This window comes from Podarcis melisellensis, assembly GCF_964234715.1.
Source record: "Podarcis melisellensis genome assembly, chromosome: 13".
Lineage (NCBI taxonomy): Eukaryota > Metazoa > Chordata > Lepidosauria > Squamata > Lacertidae > Podarcis > Podarcis melisellensis.
The window spans coordinates 41,878,561-41,891,493 of record NC_138545.1 but is presented as its reverse complement, the minus strand read 5'-3'; the positions used below and the strand labels follow the sequence as shown (position 1 = coordinate 41,891,493).

General features: G+C 49.8%; 1 protein-coding gene across 5 annotated transcripts in view; it reads right to left on the bottom strand.

Moving 5' to 3' along the window:
• Positions 1 to 12,933, bottom strand: part of ADAM11 (ADAM metallopeptidase domain 11) — a gene marked incomplete at its 3' end in the record, with an annotated part of 80,109 nt that overhangs the window by 39,928 nt on the left and 27,248 nt on the right. For all 5 annotated transcript variants that reach the window (XR_014162169.1, XM_081883967.1, XM_081883969.1 and 2 more), the window contains 3 exons: positions 4,361 to 4,446; positions 3,397 to 3,463; positions 1,076 to 1,142 (listed from right to left, as the gene is read on the bottom strand). Coding sequence is in view for 4 of the 5 variants with exons in the window: in XM_081883967.1 (XP_081740093.1) it covers positions 1,076 to 1,142; positions 3,397 to 3,463; positions 4,361 to 4,446 (220 nt within the window). The remainder of the gene's footprint in view (positions 1 to 1,075; positions 1,143 to 3,396; positions 3,464 to 4,360; positions 4,447 to 12,933) is intronic.

Genomic DNA, 12,933 nt, shown 5'->3' with positions numbered 1-12,933 from the left:
TTATGGCTGAAGAGACTGCGGGAGTGAATTCCTGCTTCTTAGGAAATAGGTGCAAAATGTGGCTTGAAAGCAAGGAAATTATTGTACCAGTGTGTTAAAATCACACATACCTGGTCCAATCAGGAGGCTTATATGTCAAGAATATATTACAATTGAAAACAATATTTCTACATGTGCTGCTGCTACTACGCAGCTTTACTTATTAATGGGAAATAATAATCACGGATGTTCTTAAAATGGACAATGACAAATTTCTCCTCCCTCCACCCCGCACATGGATAGAGTCTGAAATAGCATCTCTGCTCAGAAGTAAGAGGGTACTCTGTACATGCTCAGAGGTGCCTTTCTTCTTGCAGCAATAGAAAACAGATCCAGCCAATTAGCAACATCAGTTTTATAATTTATTAAGACCATTATAACTACCTGAATAATTTTTTATTTGTTTTTTTTGGAAATGAACAAGTTAGGACCCCAACCTAAAATAAGCACTGGGAACAATAGTATAAAAGAAATAGATGTGAATTAAAACATTCAAAATAATCCAGAAATTAGGATTTCCACAGATTTGAAATCTGAGAAATATTTTCTTATAATAATAATAATCTAAACATAGGAATACCTAAAAGAAAAAGCATGCCAGATTTCAAAATATGAAACATTGAGTGCATGTCCCATATTGTAAACATTTTATACAGTCATACCTTGGTTCTCGAACAGACTATGTTCCGGGATTTCGTTCAACTCCCAGAGCCATTCGAAAACCAAGGCGTGGCTTCTGGTTGGCTGCAGAAAAGCCCTGCAGCCGATTGGAAGACACGGAAGCTGTGCTGGATGTTTGGCTTCCGAAAATCGTTCAAAAACCAGAATACTCACTTCCAGGTTTCAATCGTTCGGGAGCCGATTTGTTTGAGAGCCAGGGTGTTTGAGATCCAAGGTACAACTGTAATGTTAATGTACTTCCTCTTGGGAATACGTGGGAGACTGGAAGATTATTCACATGCAAAGCTTGGAAATTTGCTCCAGCTCCTAAAGAACAAAAGTACACAAAGTCCTTTCGGAGGATAGTCAAGTTTACCTGGTTCCGTGCAGCCCTGAGCAGTGCGAGGTACAGGTGTCTTGTAGATTAGATGAGGGAGTGGACCCTGCAGTAGGCAACAACAAAAGATAACATTTGCTAATACCCAGGCATCTATCCTTTGAACAGGGGGTTACAGAAATTGTGTCTAGAATTCTCACTCTTTGACTAGCCAAGAGAGCTGGCCTCAAGTTGTACAGCAATACCCCAATTCCTGGACTGATTGTATATGTGAATATTGTTGGACCAACAAACTTCTGCATGAAAACTGTATGTGTTATGTACTGAAGTTCTCACCCTGGGCCAGCAGGGGGATACTGTAGATGGTTATGCAAATAAGGGATCGAAAGTGACGTTCAGTGATTGGATAGTTTTAGAAAATTGTTACAGTTACATTGTACTGGAACTCTATATAAGCAGGCTGACTGAACCCTTCAGTTCAGTTCTGTCCTGGCCTGTGAATAAACAAGAGCTGTTTGAAGAATCGCTGTGTCGTCTGATATGTTTACCCACAACTTAACAGTATGAGGTATTTCGGGGCTCAAGCTTTCCTTAGGTTGCACCTTCTGTCAAGAAAGCCCGGTTCCATTGACCCTCCCCAAATCTTACAGTGGTGAAAATTTGAACCTTTTAGTTAATTTTTTGCTTCCTTATTTCTTTGAACTGGGCTCATTGCCAGGGTCTGGAACTGATTATACCAGGGTGCAGTGGCGTAGCGTGGGTTGTCAGCACCCGGGGCAAGGCAAGTAATTTGTGCCCCCTAACCCGTGGATTTGCGCCCCCTAACCCGTGGATTTGCGCCCCCTAACCCGTGGATTTGCGCCCCCTAACCCTAACCCCCAGATGTTGCGCCCGGTGCGGCTGGGCCCCCCTGCACCCCCCACGCTACGCCACTGCCAGGGTGTACAGCTTTGTAGTTTGAGAATTGGTGAGAAGGAGAAAGGCCTTCTGAGCCTGAGCTGTTCCTCCTGACCGAATAACTGCAGAAGCCCTGTGCAGATGACCCAAATCTTGCTGAGTCAATCTTCACAGGGATTTTGTAGTTATTCAGTAGTGAAGAACAACCCGTTTATGCTCAGATGCCCTTTATTATTGATTCACACTCCCAAATGCCCTGGGTCTGAAAATCAATTTCCAGACCCTGGCAGAGAGTCCTAGTTCAAGTTTGTATTATATTACCATTACTGTGCTTTTTTTATTCCAAGATTTTGCTAACAAACCGCCTGTATTCTATCGGCTTCTCTGCCCCTACCTCTGCTCCACCCAGCTTCTCTGCCCACCCAAACAATCCCTCAAAAAGGGCACACTGAGGTAGAAGGGCATATTGTGCCACTGATGTACCACATGCTGTAGTGGCTGAGGGGTGAGCGTGTGGAGGCTGAGGACTCTCCAAGGAGGGGATGAAAAGACGCAATTGGAATCTCCATCCATTTGTTGCCATAGCAACAAGAGTGAAAGGAGGCACCCTGGGAAACTCCTTAAGATTCCTTGTGCAAAGAAATGTTTGGGACTAGGTCCAATGCAGGGGAAAAAATCATGTTTAGAAGATGCCTGGGCACCCACCCCTAAAGATATACCATCAAGATGTAACACTACATAATTAAGGTACTTGATTTCTTTGGAGACAGGTTTTAGGTGGGTACAGATTTTTTTAAGCTTACAGTGGATATTTTTTATCATGCATGCCTCTGCCAAATGCTGGGGGCTTTTCAATTATCTGTTCAGCAAAGAAATCTACCGTATGAATTTGCCTCAGAGGGAGAAAGAAATCCATGCTTTGAAATATACAGCCTAATTCACACGCATGTCAATGATAAACTGAACAATATACATGCACATGAAGAAAAACAGAAGAATCAAAACAACTGCTTTGAAACACTGGCCATAGGAAGAATTTACCCCTCATGGTTTTTAAACTGGCGTCCTTCTGCCTGCTTAGCCACGCCAACCAAGCAAAAAATAAAACACATCTATTATGTTTGAGGCAGAAACATACATAGAGTTGTCCCACTGTAGCCTCACAACAACCCCAAGAGGTAGGCTAGGTTTGAATCAAGATCTCAGCGCTGTAAAGCTAACATTCTGTTCCATATACCTCACACTGAGTCTTACTCTGTTATTACGAGCTTCTCTCTAGAACAGGTTTCTAGAGCTTAAAGGGTTTTTTTTTGTTGTTGTTGGAGGGGTGGTCAGTCAGGATAAATAAAATGCAAGCTAATCCATGCACTGTTTCACTCGGCCTTCCTTTCACCTCTGGGCATGAAACCCAAGTGAGGCATCTCTGTGGCAGTGATGGAATTACAGCCTGGTCCAAGACTTACCTCTTGGTGCTCAGGTGAATTGTGAGGCTCCAGAAGGTACGTGGCCTTTCCGTCGGAGAAAACGCCGCTGAAGGAGGGGCGCAAAGAAACACAGAGAGGTCAGTCAGTCAGTCGTAGCTGTTACACGGAAGAGTACTCACTGCTAGCACCTAGTGAAGCCCATCACACCAGTTTGGAGGCAGGAGGATTTTATGTCCGGAGGCACATACATTACACACCCTTGGGGACTGCCGGGAAAATAATATTCTCAGGTCCTAAGGCGAGCTCTAACTTGACAGTAAAAAGGTAAAAGATAAAGGACCCCTGGACGGTTAAGGCCAGTCAAAGGTAACTATGGGGTTGCGGCACTCATCTCGCTTTCAGGCAGAGGGAGCCGGTGTTTGTCCACAGACAGTTTTCCAGGTCATTTGGCCAGCATGACTAAACTGCTTCAGGCACAACAGCACACCGTGATGGAAACCAGAGCACACGGAAACACCGTTTACCTTCCTGCCACAGCGGTACCTATTTATCTACTTGCACCAGAGTGCTTTCGAACTGCTAGGTTGGACAGAGCAATGGGAGCTCACCCCGTGGCGGGGATTCGAACCGCCAACCTTCTGATCAGCAAGCCCAAGAGGCTCAGTGGTTAGACCACAGTGCCAGAGGTGCGCTGGCTTATTCGGAGGGCCAGTTCAAGACATGTAGCTGTGTGAGGTGGAACAGCAAACGTTGCCCTCTTTCATATCGAGGCTGGCCAAGTTATTTTGGCACATGTAGCAGAGAATCCCACTAGCATCACTCTCCAAGAGTAAAAATTGCAATCTTAAATGGAACATTTTGCATCCCTTTCCCTTCATGGCATCCGAACACAGCTCCTGGAGGAGGCTGCTTCATTCTACCCAATGACAGGACCGGCCGTGTTTGACAGAAATGGATTCCCCCTTCACTGGTTCGCTTCCCTCCTTCAGAGCTTGCTACTTACTGGAGGCCGTGGCAGGTGGACAGAGCCGCAAAAGAGTTTGCTTCCCCACGGACACCGCCTTGATAGTAACAGTGCTCTCCGGCTCCCTGAAACAGACCGTAAAAGGAAAGGACCTCTTTCTCAAGCTTATGTAAATCAGATTAATTTGCCTCTTAACATAGAGCTCCTTAAGCGCCAGAATCAGTAACTGGGTGCTTCTGGGTCAAACCCAGTCCTCAAGCGGTACCATATGGCCCATGCTTGTCAATCCAGAGGCAAGAGGAATATATTTGCTGCAGCAGCAGAATGGTTTGGCTTGGCAGTTCCTCTTGTGCACATGGATGAAGTCTACCATACCCCACACCTCCTTTCAAAGAGGCCCTCCCTTAGCAATAGAGAATATAGACAACAATTCTAGCTTCCAAAAGGGCAGGTGGTATGGCTCAAACCTGCTTAGGAGATGCATTCTTGTTCCCTGACCCAAAACGCACAGGTGTGCCTTGCAGTAAATTGGTAGCGTGTAAAAGGCACTCTGCACACACTCAGAAGCATTGCAGTTTTTTATTCACACATTCCAGGGCTTCTCTGTGGCATCCAAGGCAGGTTTCAGGGCTGAGCTCTGTGAGTTTTTTGAACTGCGGTGAGGTTTTGTCTCTAACCTAATTGTTAAAAACAGTGAGCCCAGAGGAACAAAATTCCACCAAACTCTTCTCAGGTATTTAAAACAGGATATGAGATGGAACAATAAAACCGGCTAATTATGTAGGTGCCTGAGAAGGAAAACAGAGAAGAGTGGTTTTTGTGAAATAGTCCTTACTAGTTCTTTTTCTTCTTCTTGGAATGATATATATGAGAACACATATCCAGGTTTAATGCTTGCTTTGTCTTTTTAGACTGCAGTTCCATATGTGCTTTTACCCATGAGCTTAGGGAGACTTATTTCTGAGTCAGTATGCTTAGGAATTTTGCAGTTAAGCTGTTGTACCAGGTTTAAATGGGCTTCCCCTCACACCAATTTCCTAACACCTCCCCTGACACTTTGGAACGATGCAGCTTTTGCTATAAAGAACTGCAAGCTTATTTTTTTACTTTTTACAGCACCATCAACATACATGGCACTTTCCCTCACCAGTTATCTAGTCATCCCATCAGACTTGGCTGAAAGATCAGCTCCATCAGGCTTCCACTGGCCCCATTTGAATTCCAGCTGATCATTATTTAAGAGAACTACTGAATTTTAAGAATTGGTGCCCAGTTTGCTTTCTTCCTCTTCCCTCCTTATATTTTCCTTTTGTGTCATGTCGTTTTGATGACACAAAGAGGGTAGGGACTGTCTTGTTCTTTACGGCTCTGTAAGCTGCTCTGAGAGCCTTTTTGGCTAAGAGCTGGGTAAACATGTTTGAAATAAAGAAATAAAAGTTCAAGGAGTAGCATAGGCAAGAAGTTCCATGTCCTGAGGAACATGCAATAACTAGATGGGATGAGGCAGCAGTCCCTGTCCCATTCACATACAAAGGGTGAGTGGGGGAATACTATGTTTTACAAACAAGGAGTATGTGGATCTAGGAAGCAACCCCCTTCCTCATTTTGCCTTGCCTGTTCTAAGCAGTTTTTTCCTGTAGTTTGCTCCAATTGCAGGAGAAATGAGCCAGGCAGTGAGAAAATTGCTTAAAGCAATGAAATGCAACAAGGCAAGGTGCTCAGTGATGCTAATGCCCCAGTGACTCATAATGTGGCCCTCTTTGTGCTGGCGGTGAGAAAGATTAAGAAGAAGAATCTGGATAAAATTGCAAGGGAGACTCAGAGGTCTAAAAAGAAAAATACTGTATGATGTGTGGAGACCCCCAATTTACGTGTGTGCCTGCATTTTATGATTCTGATGGTTTAGGCAGAGGTTCTGTTTTTATATATGGATATATAGATTTATTATAGCTATTTCTCTCTTTGATAGTGTTTGTATGGTTTTGTCATGGCCTTTGGCCAGTACAATAAATAGTTTTTCCCCAAAAATTTTTTTATTGATTTTCACATTTATCATATGAAAAAGAAAAAAGAAAAACATTACAAAAACACACAACAACAACAACAAAAATTCTATGATTCCATGAAATGACAAGGAAACAGCAAATGGGGGGGGGGGAGGCAAGAGTAACTGGGGGTGGCTATGTACAAATGCAGTTTGCACACAGATAGGGGACTAATAGATAAGGGAGTGATCAGAGGTTTGGAGGCTGGATTTGAAGGGGTGCAAGAGAAATAATAATAATGTCACGGCCACCCAGGACGGGTCCCAGCTCACAAGAGACCTCACTCCGTTGCAGTTTATTTACAGGAAAAGTTTATTGAAGATTTCTGCTTCTCGTACAGTTCAGCATCGTGGCCGTACGTCTGTCACGTTAGACCGCTGAAGTCCCCTCTGACTCCTCCCCTCTTCCACACCAACTTAATAGCCTGGCTCTAGACCACCTCTTCCTCTCCTTTCTTTTCCGCAGGGTCTTCCTGCCCCCCTGGGTTCCCTCTCTCCGTGACTCGCCTGAGGCTGAATCCTCTGCCGCCTCTTCCCCCCTCCTTCTGGCTTTAGGGCCGGGCTCCTCCCCTGAGCTCTCTCCACTTCCGCGCGCCTCTACGTTTGAACTTGGCGCGCGTACGTTGCTGCTGACCTTTCTTTCGACCGCTACACCACCCCTTGTTCTGCTCTCCACCCTTTCCGGCTGAACACCTTGCTCCAACCCCCTTTCTCTGTTCTCTCCTAATCCTGCTCCCTCCGAGAGGCTGACGACTCCACCCCCTTTACTCCGTTCCGGCTGAGACGCCTCTTGCTGCGTCTGTCTTCCACTGGGCTCCTCTCCGCTTCTCCCTTCTCCTCCCTTTTGCTTGATTAAGGTAACCCCCTTTTGAGAATCCTCTGACTCGCTGCTCAGACTCGTGGATTCCCTCAGAATTCCGTCATCTTCTTCCTCATCCTTCTGCCCCTCCTCCCACTCGCTCTCCGTCTCCTCTGTCATCTCCTCCTCTCTCCCAGAAACCCTGACATCCATCCCCCCCTCGAAGCCCCCCCTTCCCCCCTCCCGCTCGCCGGGTGCAGGTTGAGGAAAACGTGGTTCTTCCGGGGTCGGTTCAGGATACAAGTTGTCCACTTCAACGTTCTCCTCTGTCATCTCCGTATATGTGTGTTCGAACTCGGGTTCCCCACCCACAGACCTCACAGTCTCTTCCTCCATCACTGCTTCTCCTGGCGCTGCCTGCCAAGGACCTACCATCCATCTCTGACTCCATGCCTCCCTTGGCTGATCCACCCACCAACAAGGGCCTGTCTCCTCCCCCCCCAGTCTCGGATCCCTGGTCGGGCTTGTTTCGGGCGTATGGCCCTCGGGTGAGGAGAAACCCTCGAACGTGCTGTCTGACAAAGTGGGCGTGAAAAGCCAATCATCAAAATACTCCTCGGGCATGGGCTTGTGCGGAAAAAGTGCATGGAACTCCTCCTTCAACAGGGGTTCGTCCAACGCGTAACCCGGCACCCAGCTATTGGCAGAGGCCGGAGTGCCTTCCCTGGCTAGAAAATATTCAACTCCCTCCTCCCCCCATCTCGAGTCCAGTATCTCTGTGACCTCGTTAAGAGGTTCTGGTCTTGGCGATTCCCCCCCCTCAGGCGCCCTCCTACGTGGCTCTGGGAGTGCTCCTGACTCTTGAAACCTGTGTGGGGTTTTGTAGGGAGTGAGCACCGACCTATGAAAGACCGGGTGCACCCTGGAACCCTCCGGAAGGGCTAGACGAAAAGCCACCGGATTGATCTTAGCCTCAACTTGATATGGCCCTAGCTGCCTGTGTCCTAACTTCTTCTTGGCCAATGACCTGGCCGGCATCGCGTGGGCTGCTAACCACACCCAGTCCCCAATCTGGATGTCCTCTCCCGCCCTCCTGTGCTTATCGGCCTGCACCTTATACGCCTGTTTTGCCAGCTCCAAATGTCTCCGCAGCTCCTCGTGCACCTCTTGCAACTCCGCTGCAAACTGGTCGGCATCTTGAGGCCCCCCCCCTCCTGGTGCCGCAAATCTCGGGAAGGTTCTGGGATGACGGCCATTGTTCGCGAAGAAAGGCGTCACCCCGGTGGATGCGTGTTTCGTGTTGTTGTAGGCGAATTCAGCCATCGGCAGATAGTCCACCCACGCCGCAGGTCGCTGGTTGGCGTAGCACCGCAGGTACTGCTGCATGATCGCGTTGACCCTCTCCGCTTGACCGTTGGTTTGTGGATGCCTCGCCGATGTCAGGTTGATTTTGACGTGCAAGATGCCCAGAAGCTTTCGCCAGAAAGTGGAAACAAACTGGCGCCCCCTGTCGGACAAGACGGACTGCGGAAGTCCATGCACTCTGAAGACGTGATCGATGAAGAGCTTTGCGGTCTGTTCTGCCGTCGCCACCTTGGCACAAGGGATGAAATGCGCCATCTTGGTGAACAAGTCCACCACCACTAACACCGCCGTCTTACCTCTGGAGCTGGGCAGGTCCGTAACAAAGTCCAACGCTACCCTCTCCCACGGTTGCTGCGGTGTCTCCAGCGGTTCTAGCAATCCCGCCTGCTTCTGGTGCACTGGTTTGGACCTCTGGCAGATATCACACCTGGCGACGTAGTCCGCCACCTCTCCTCTCATCTGGGGCCACCAAAAGTCTCTAGCCACCAACTCCATCGTCTTCTCTTTGCCGAAATGGCCTGCACTAGGGGCGTCATGCAATTGTTGCAGAACCTTGGCTCGAAGATCGTCGGTGGGCACGTAAAGGGCACCCTTACGAGTCAAAAGTCCATCTTGCAATTGGAACTCATCGTTGTCTCGCGACCCTCCGCGTAGCTCCTCCATCTTGGACTGTGCAAACTGATCCCTTTGCAACGCGCGTCGCACCGCGTCCAGGTCGACTGCGATGGTAGCGCACGTCCACGCCTGCGGTGCGAAAATGTGCTTTGCTGCGATTGGAGCTGCTTCCTCCAAGTATTGCGGCTTTCGGGACAGCGCGTCTGCAATAACATTGGAGTCTCCTGGGATGTATTCTATTTTGAAGTCGAAATCCGCAAAGAACTCCGCCCAGCGCATGTGTCGCTGGGTCTGTAACTTAGCCGTCCGCCAATACTCTAAGTTCTTGTGATCCGTGCGGACTTGCACCGTGTGCTTGGCTCCTATTAAGAAGTGTCGCCACGCTTTGAAAGCTGCATGAATGGCCAACAACTCCCTGTCCCATATGGTATAATTGCGCTCCGTCTTGCTGAGCTTCCGGGAGTAGAACGCACCCGGTCTCCAGTTGCCTTGTGAATCCTCTTGCAAAAGAACGGCCCCAACCGCTCTGTCTGACGCATCGGTCTCTACCCGCATGGGTCTGCCGGGATTCACGTGGAGCAGCTGCTCTTCGGAGGCGAAAAGACCTTTAAGCGTCCGGAAGGACCGCTCCGCTTGTTCGGTCCAGACGAACTTCTTCTTCTTGGAACTGAGGGTGTCAGTGATAGCCGCCGTCGCGTTCGCAAAACCTTTAATAAACTTGCGGTAAAAATTGGCAAAGCCGATGAACCTCTGGACCTCTTTCCGATTTCGAGGGCTTTTCCAGTCCAACAGCGCTTGAACCTTAGCCCTGTCCATGGCCAGTCCCTCGTCGGACAACTTGTAGCCAAGGAAATCAACCTCTCTGACATCAAACTGGCATTTTTCCAACTTGGCGTACAGCCTGTGGTCCTTCAGCCTCTGCAGGACCTCCCTCACGTCCTTATCGTGATCCTCCGGCGATTCCGAGAAAATCAGGATATCGTCGAGAAAGCAGACACACTTCTTGTAGAGGAGACCTGCTAGCACGTGGTGCATAAATGCTTGAAAAACGTGGCTGCCATTTTGGAGACCGAAAGGCATGACTCTGTATTCGTATGTGCCCAGAGGGGTGAACATGGCGGTCTTCCACTCATCTCCTTTCCGGATGCGGATGAGATTGTAAGCTCCACGTAGGTCCAGCTTGGTGAAAATCTTGCCCCTCCTGACGGTCGCTAAAAGGTCGTCAATCTTGGGCATGGGGAAAGCTTTGGGCTTAGTCAAGCTGTTTATGAACCTGTAATCCACTATAAGCCTTTTTTGGGGCGTGTTTTTCTTCTTCACAAAGAACACAGGGCTGCCACCCGCTGCTTTAGATTCCTGGATGAAACCTCGCTTGAGGTTATGGTCTATGAACTCCCGAAGCTCTTGCATCTCGTCTTCCGACATGGAGTACAGCTTGGCAGCAGGCAGTTGCGCCCCTGGCACTAAATCAATCGCGCAGTCGTAAGGTCTGTGAGGCGGCAACTTGTCAGCTTCCTTCTCACAGAAAACCTCCAAGAAGTCCTGGTACTTGTGAGGCACTGTTTGCACCATACCCAGATGCAACTGCTGCTCGGCTTCTCCTCCCTGATCGGTCTGAAAGCAATGCTGAGCACAATACGATGAACAAAAGGTGATCTGCCGCTGGTACCACGCAACCGCGGGACTGTGCCTCTCCCGCCAACTCATGCCTAACACGATGGGTGTGTCCGATAAGTGGGTGACATTGAAACTAATAAGTTCTCGATGGTTGCCAATCTGCATCATCATGGGAGGGGTTTGCTGCACCACTTGCCCCCCCAGCAACTTCCTGCCGTCTACCGTGACCACGTTTAGAGGCGTCGTTGCAGGCAGGAGCGCCATGTTGTGCTGCTTAACGAACTGCAGTCCCACGAAGTCGGCGTTGCTTCCCGAATCGATCGTTATTGGAACCTCGAGGAGTCTCCCATCAGGCAACTGGAGTGTTGCTGTGAGCAGAACTGCCGGTCTGGGAGGCAAAGGGTCCACGCTCTGCAGTGATGCTGGGGGCTTGTCTACAGATCCGCCTGGCTGAGCCCCAGTAGCTCTGCTTCCAGCCAGGCACTGTCGTTTCCCTGAAGCTGCTCCCCTGGTTGCACCTCTGCTGTTACAGTTGCCAGTGCTGCAGTGTGCTTCTGGAGCCTCTGGGGGCACTCTTTCGCCATATGGTGCGCACTGTCACAGATGTAACACTTCCTGGTTCCTCTAGGAGGCTTCGCTTTGGCTGCACCATGGACAGGGCTCTGGGATGGCTTCTGAGCCCTAGCACCACCAATCTCCATTGGCTCCTCGCTGTCCTTCCCCATTGGCGAGGGGTGCGCACGGCTGAAATCCCTGTGCACAAAAGGGAGAGTCCTCGCTTGCGCACGCGCTTGGGGCCCGTCCTCCTCGTGCCACGGACGTCCCTCATGTCGAATTCCAATAGCTAAAGCCCGTTGCACCACGTCTTCTAGGGTCTGGGGTCTGTCCCCCCTAGCGATCTCATCCTTGATGGGGGGGCTCAATCCCTCCCAAAAAAGATCTCTGACCGGCTTACTGTCCTTTGGCCAATCTAAGGCGGTGAGCAATGCAAAAAATTTAGAGTGGTATTGGCGCACAGTCGCTTTCCCCTGCCTCAGCCCGTGCATTTGACGGCGCGCAATGTCCACATCCACAGAGGATTGAAAACAAGAATCCATCGCTTTGATGAACGCAGTTGAATTGCGACGGGCCGGTCCATCTTCGCGCCACAGATTGCGTAGCCAAGCCCTGGCCTCCCCATGCAGGTGCGAAACAATGAACCCCACTTTCTCCTCCTCATCTTTAAAATCGTGACGGAGTAAATGCAGTGCATATACGACGTCCGCTCTGAAATTGGGATAGTCTTGCAAGTTGCCATTAAAATGCGGAACCAGGGCACCCCCCCTCCGTCCAAGCGCAATGCCCTCCGCTCTGGAACCTGGGGCCCCCGCCCTGTCCGCGTGTTCCCACCTTGCCTGCAAATCCTGGCACGTCTTCTCCAAGTCGTCATTCTTCTTCTGCGAAGCAATGACTGCCGATGTGAGAGCGGTAACCTGATCCCGCAGTGCAACCAGCTGCTCCTCAGCGCTCATGGCTGCTCCCGTTCGTGAGCTTCGCAAAAAAAATTTTTTGCTTTCTGAGAGGGGACTTACTGTCACGGCCACCCAGGACGGGTCCCAGCTCACAAGAGACCTCACTCCGTTGCAGTTTATTTACAGGAAAAGTTTATTGAAGATTTCTGCTTCTCGTACAGTTCAGCATCGTGGCCGTACGTCTGTCACGTTAGACCGCTGAAGTCCCCTCTGACTCCTCCCCTCTTCCACACCAACTTAATAGCCTGGCTCTAGACCACCTCTTCCTCTCCTTTCTTTTCCGCAGGGTCTTCCTGCCCCCCTGGGTTCCCTCTCTCCGTGACTCGCCTGAGGCTGAATCCTCTGCCGCCTCTTCCCCCCTCCTTCTGGCTTTAGGGCCGGGCTCCTCCCCTGAGCTCTCTCCACTTCCGCGCGCCTCTACGTTTGAACTTGGCGCGCGTACGTTGCTGCTGACCTTTCTTTCGACCGCTACACCACCCCTTGTTCTGCTCTCCACCCTTTCCGGCTGAACACCTTGCTCCAACCCCCTTTCTCTGTTCTCTCCTAATCCTGCTCCCTCCGAGAGGCTGACGACTCCACCCCCTTTACTCCGTTCCGGCTGAGACGCCTCTTGCTGCGTCTGTCTTCCACTGGGCTCCTCTCCGCTTCTCCCTTCTCCTCC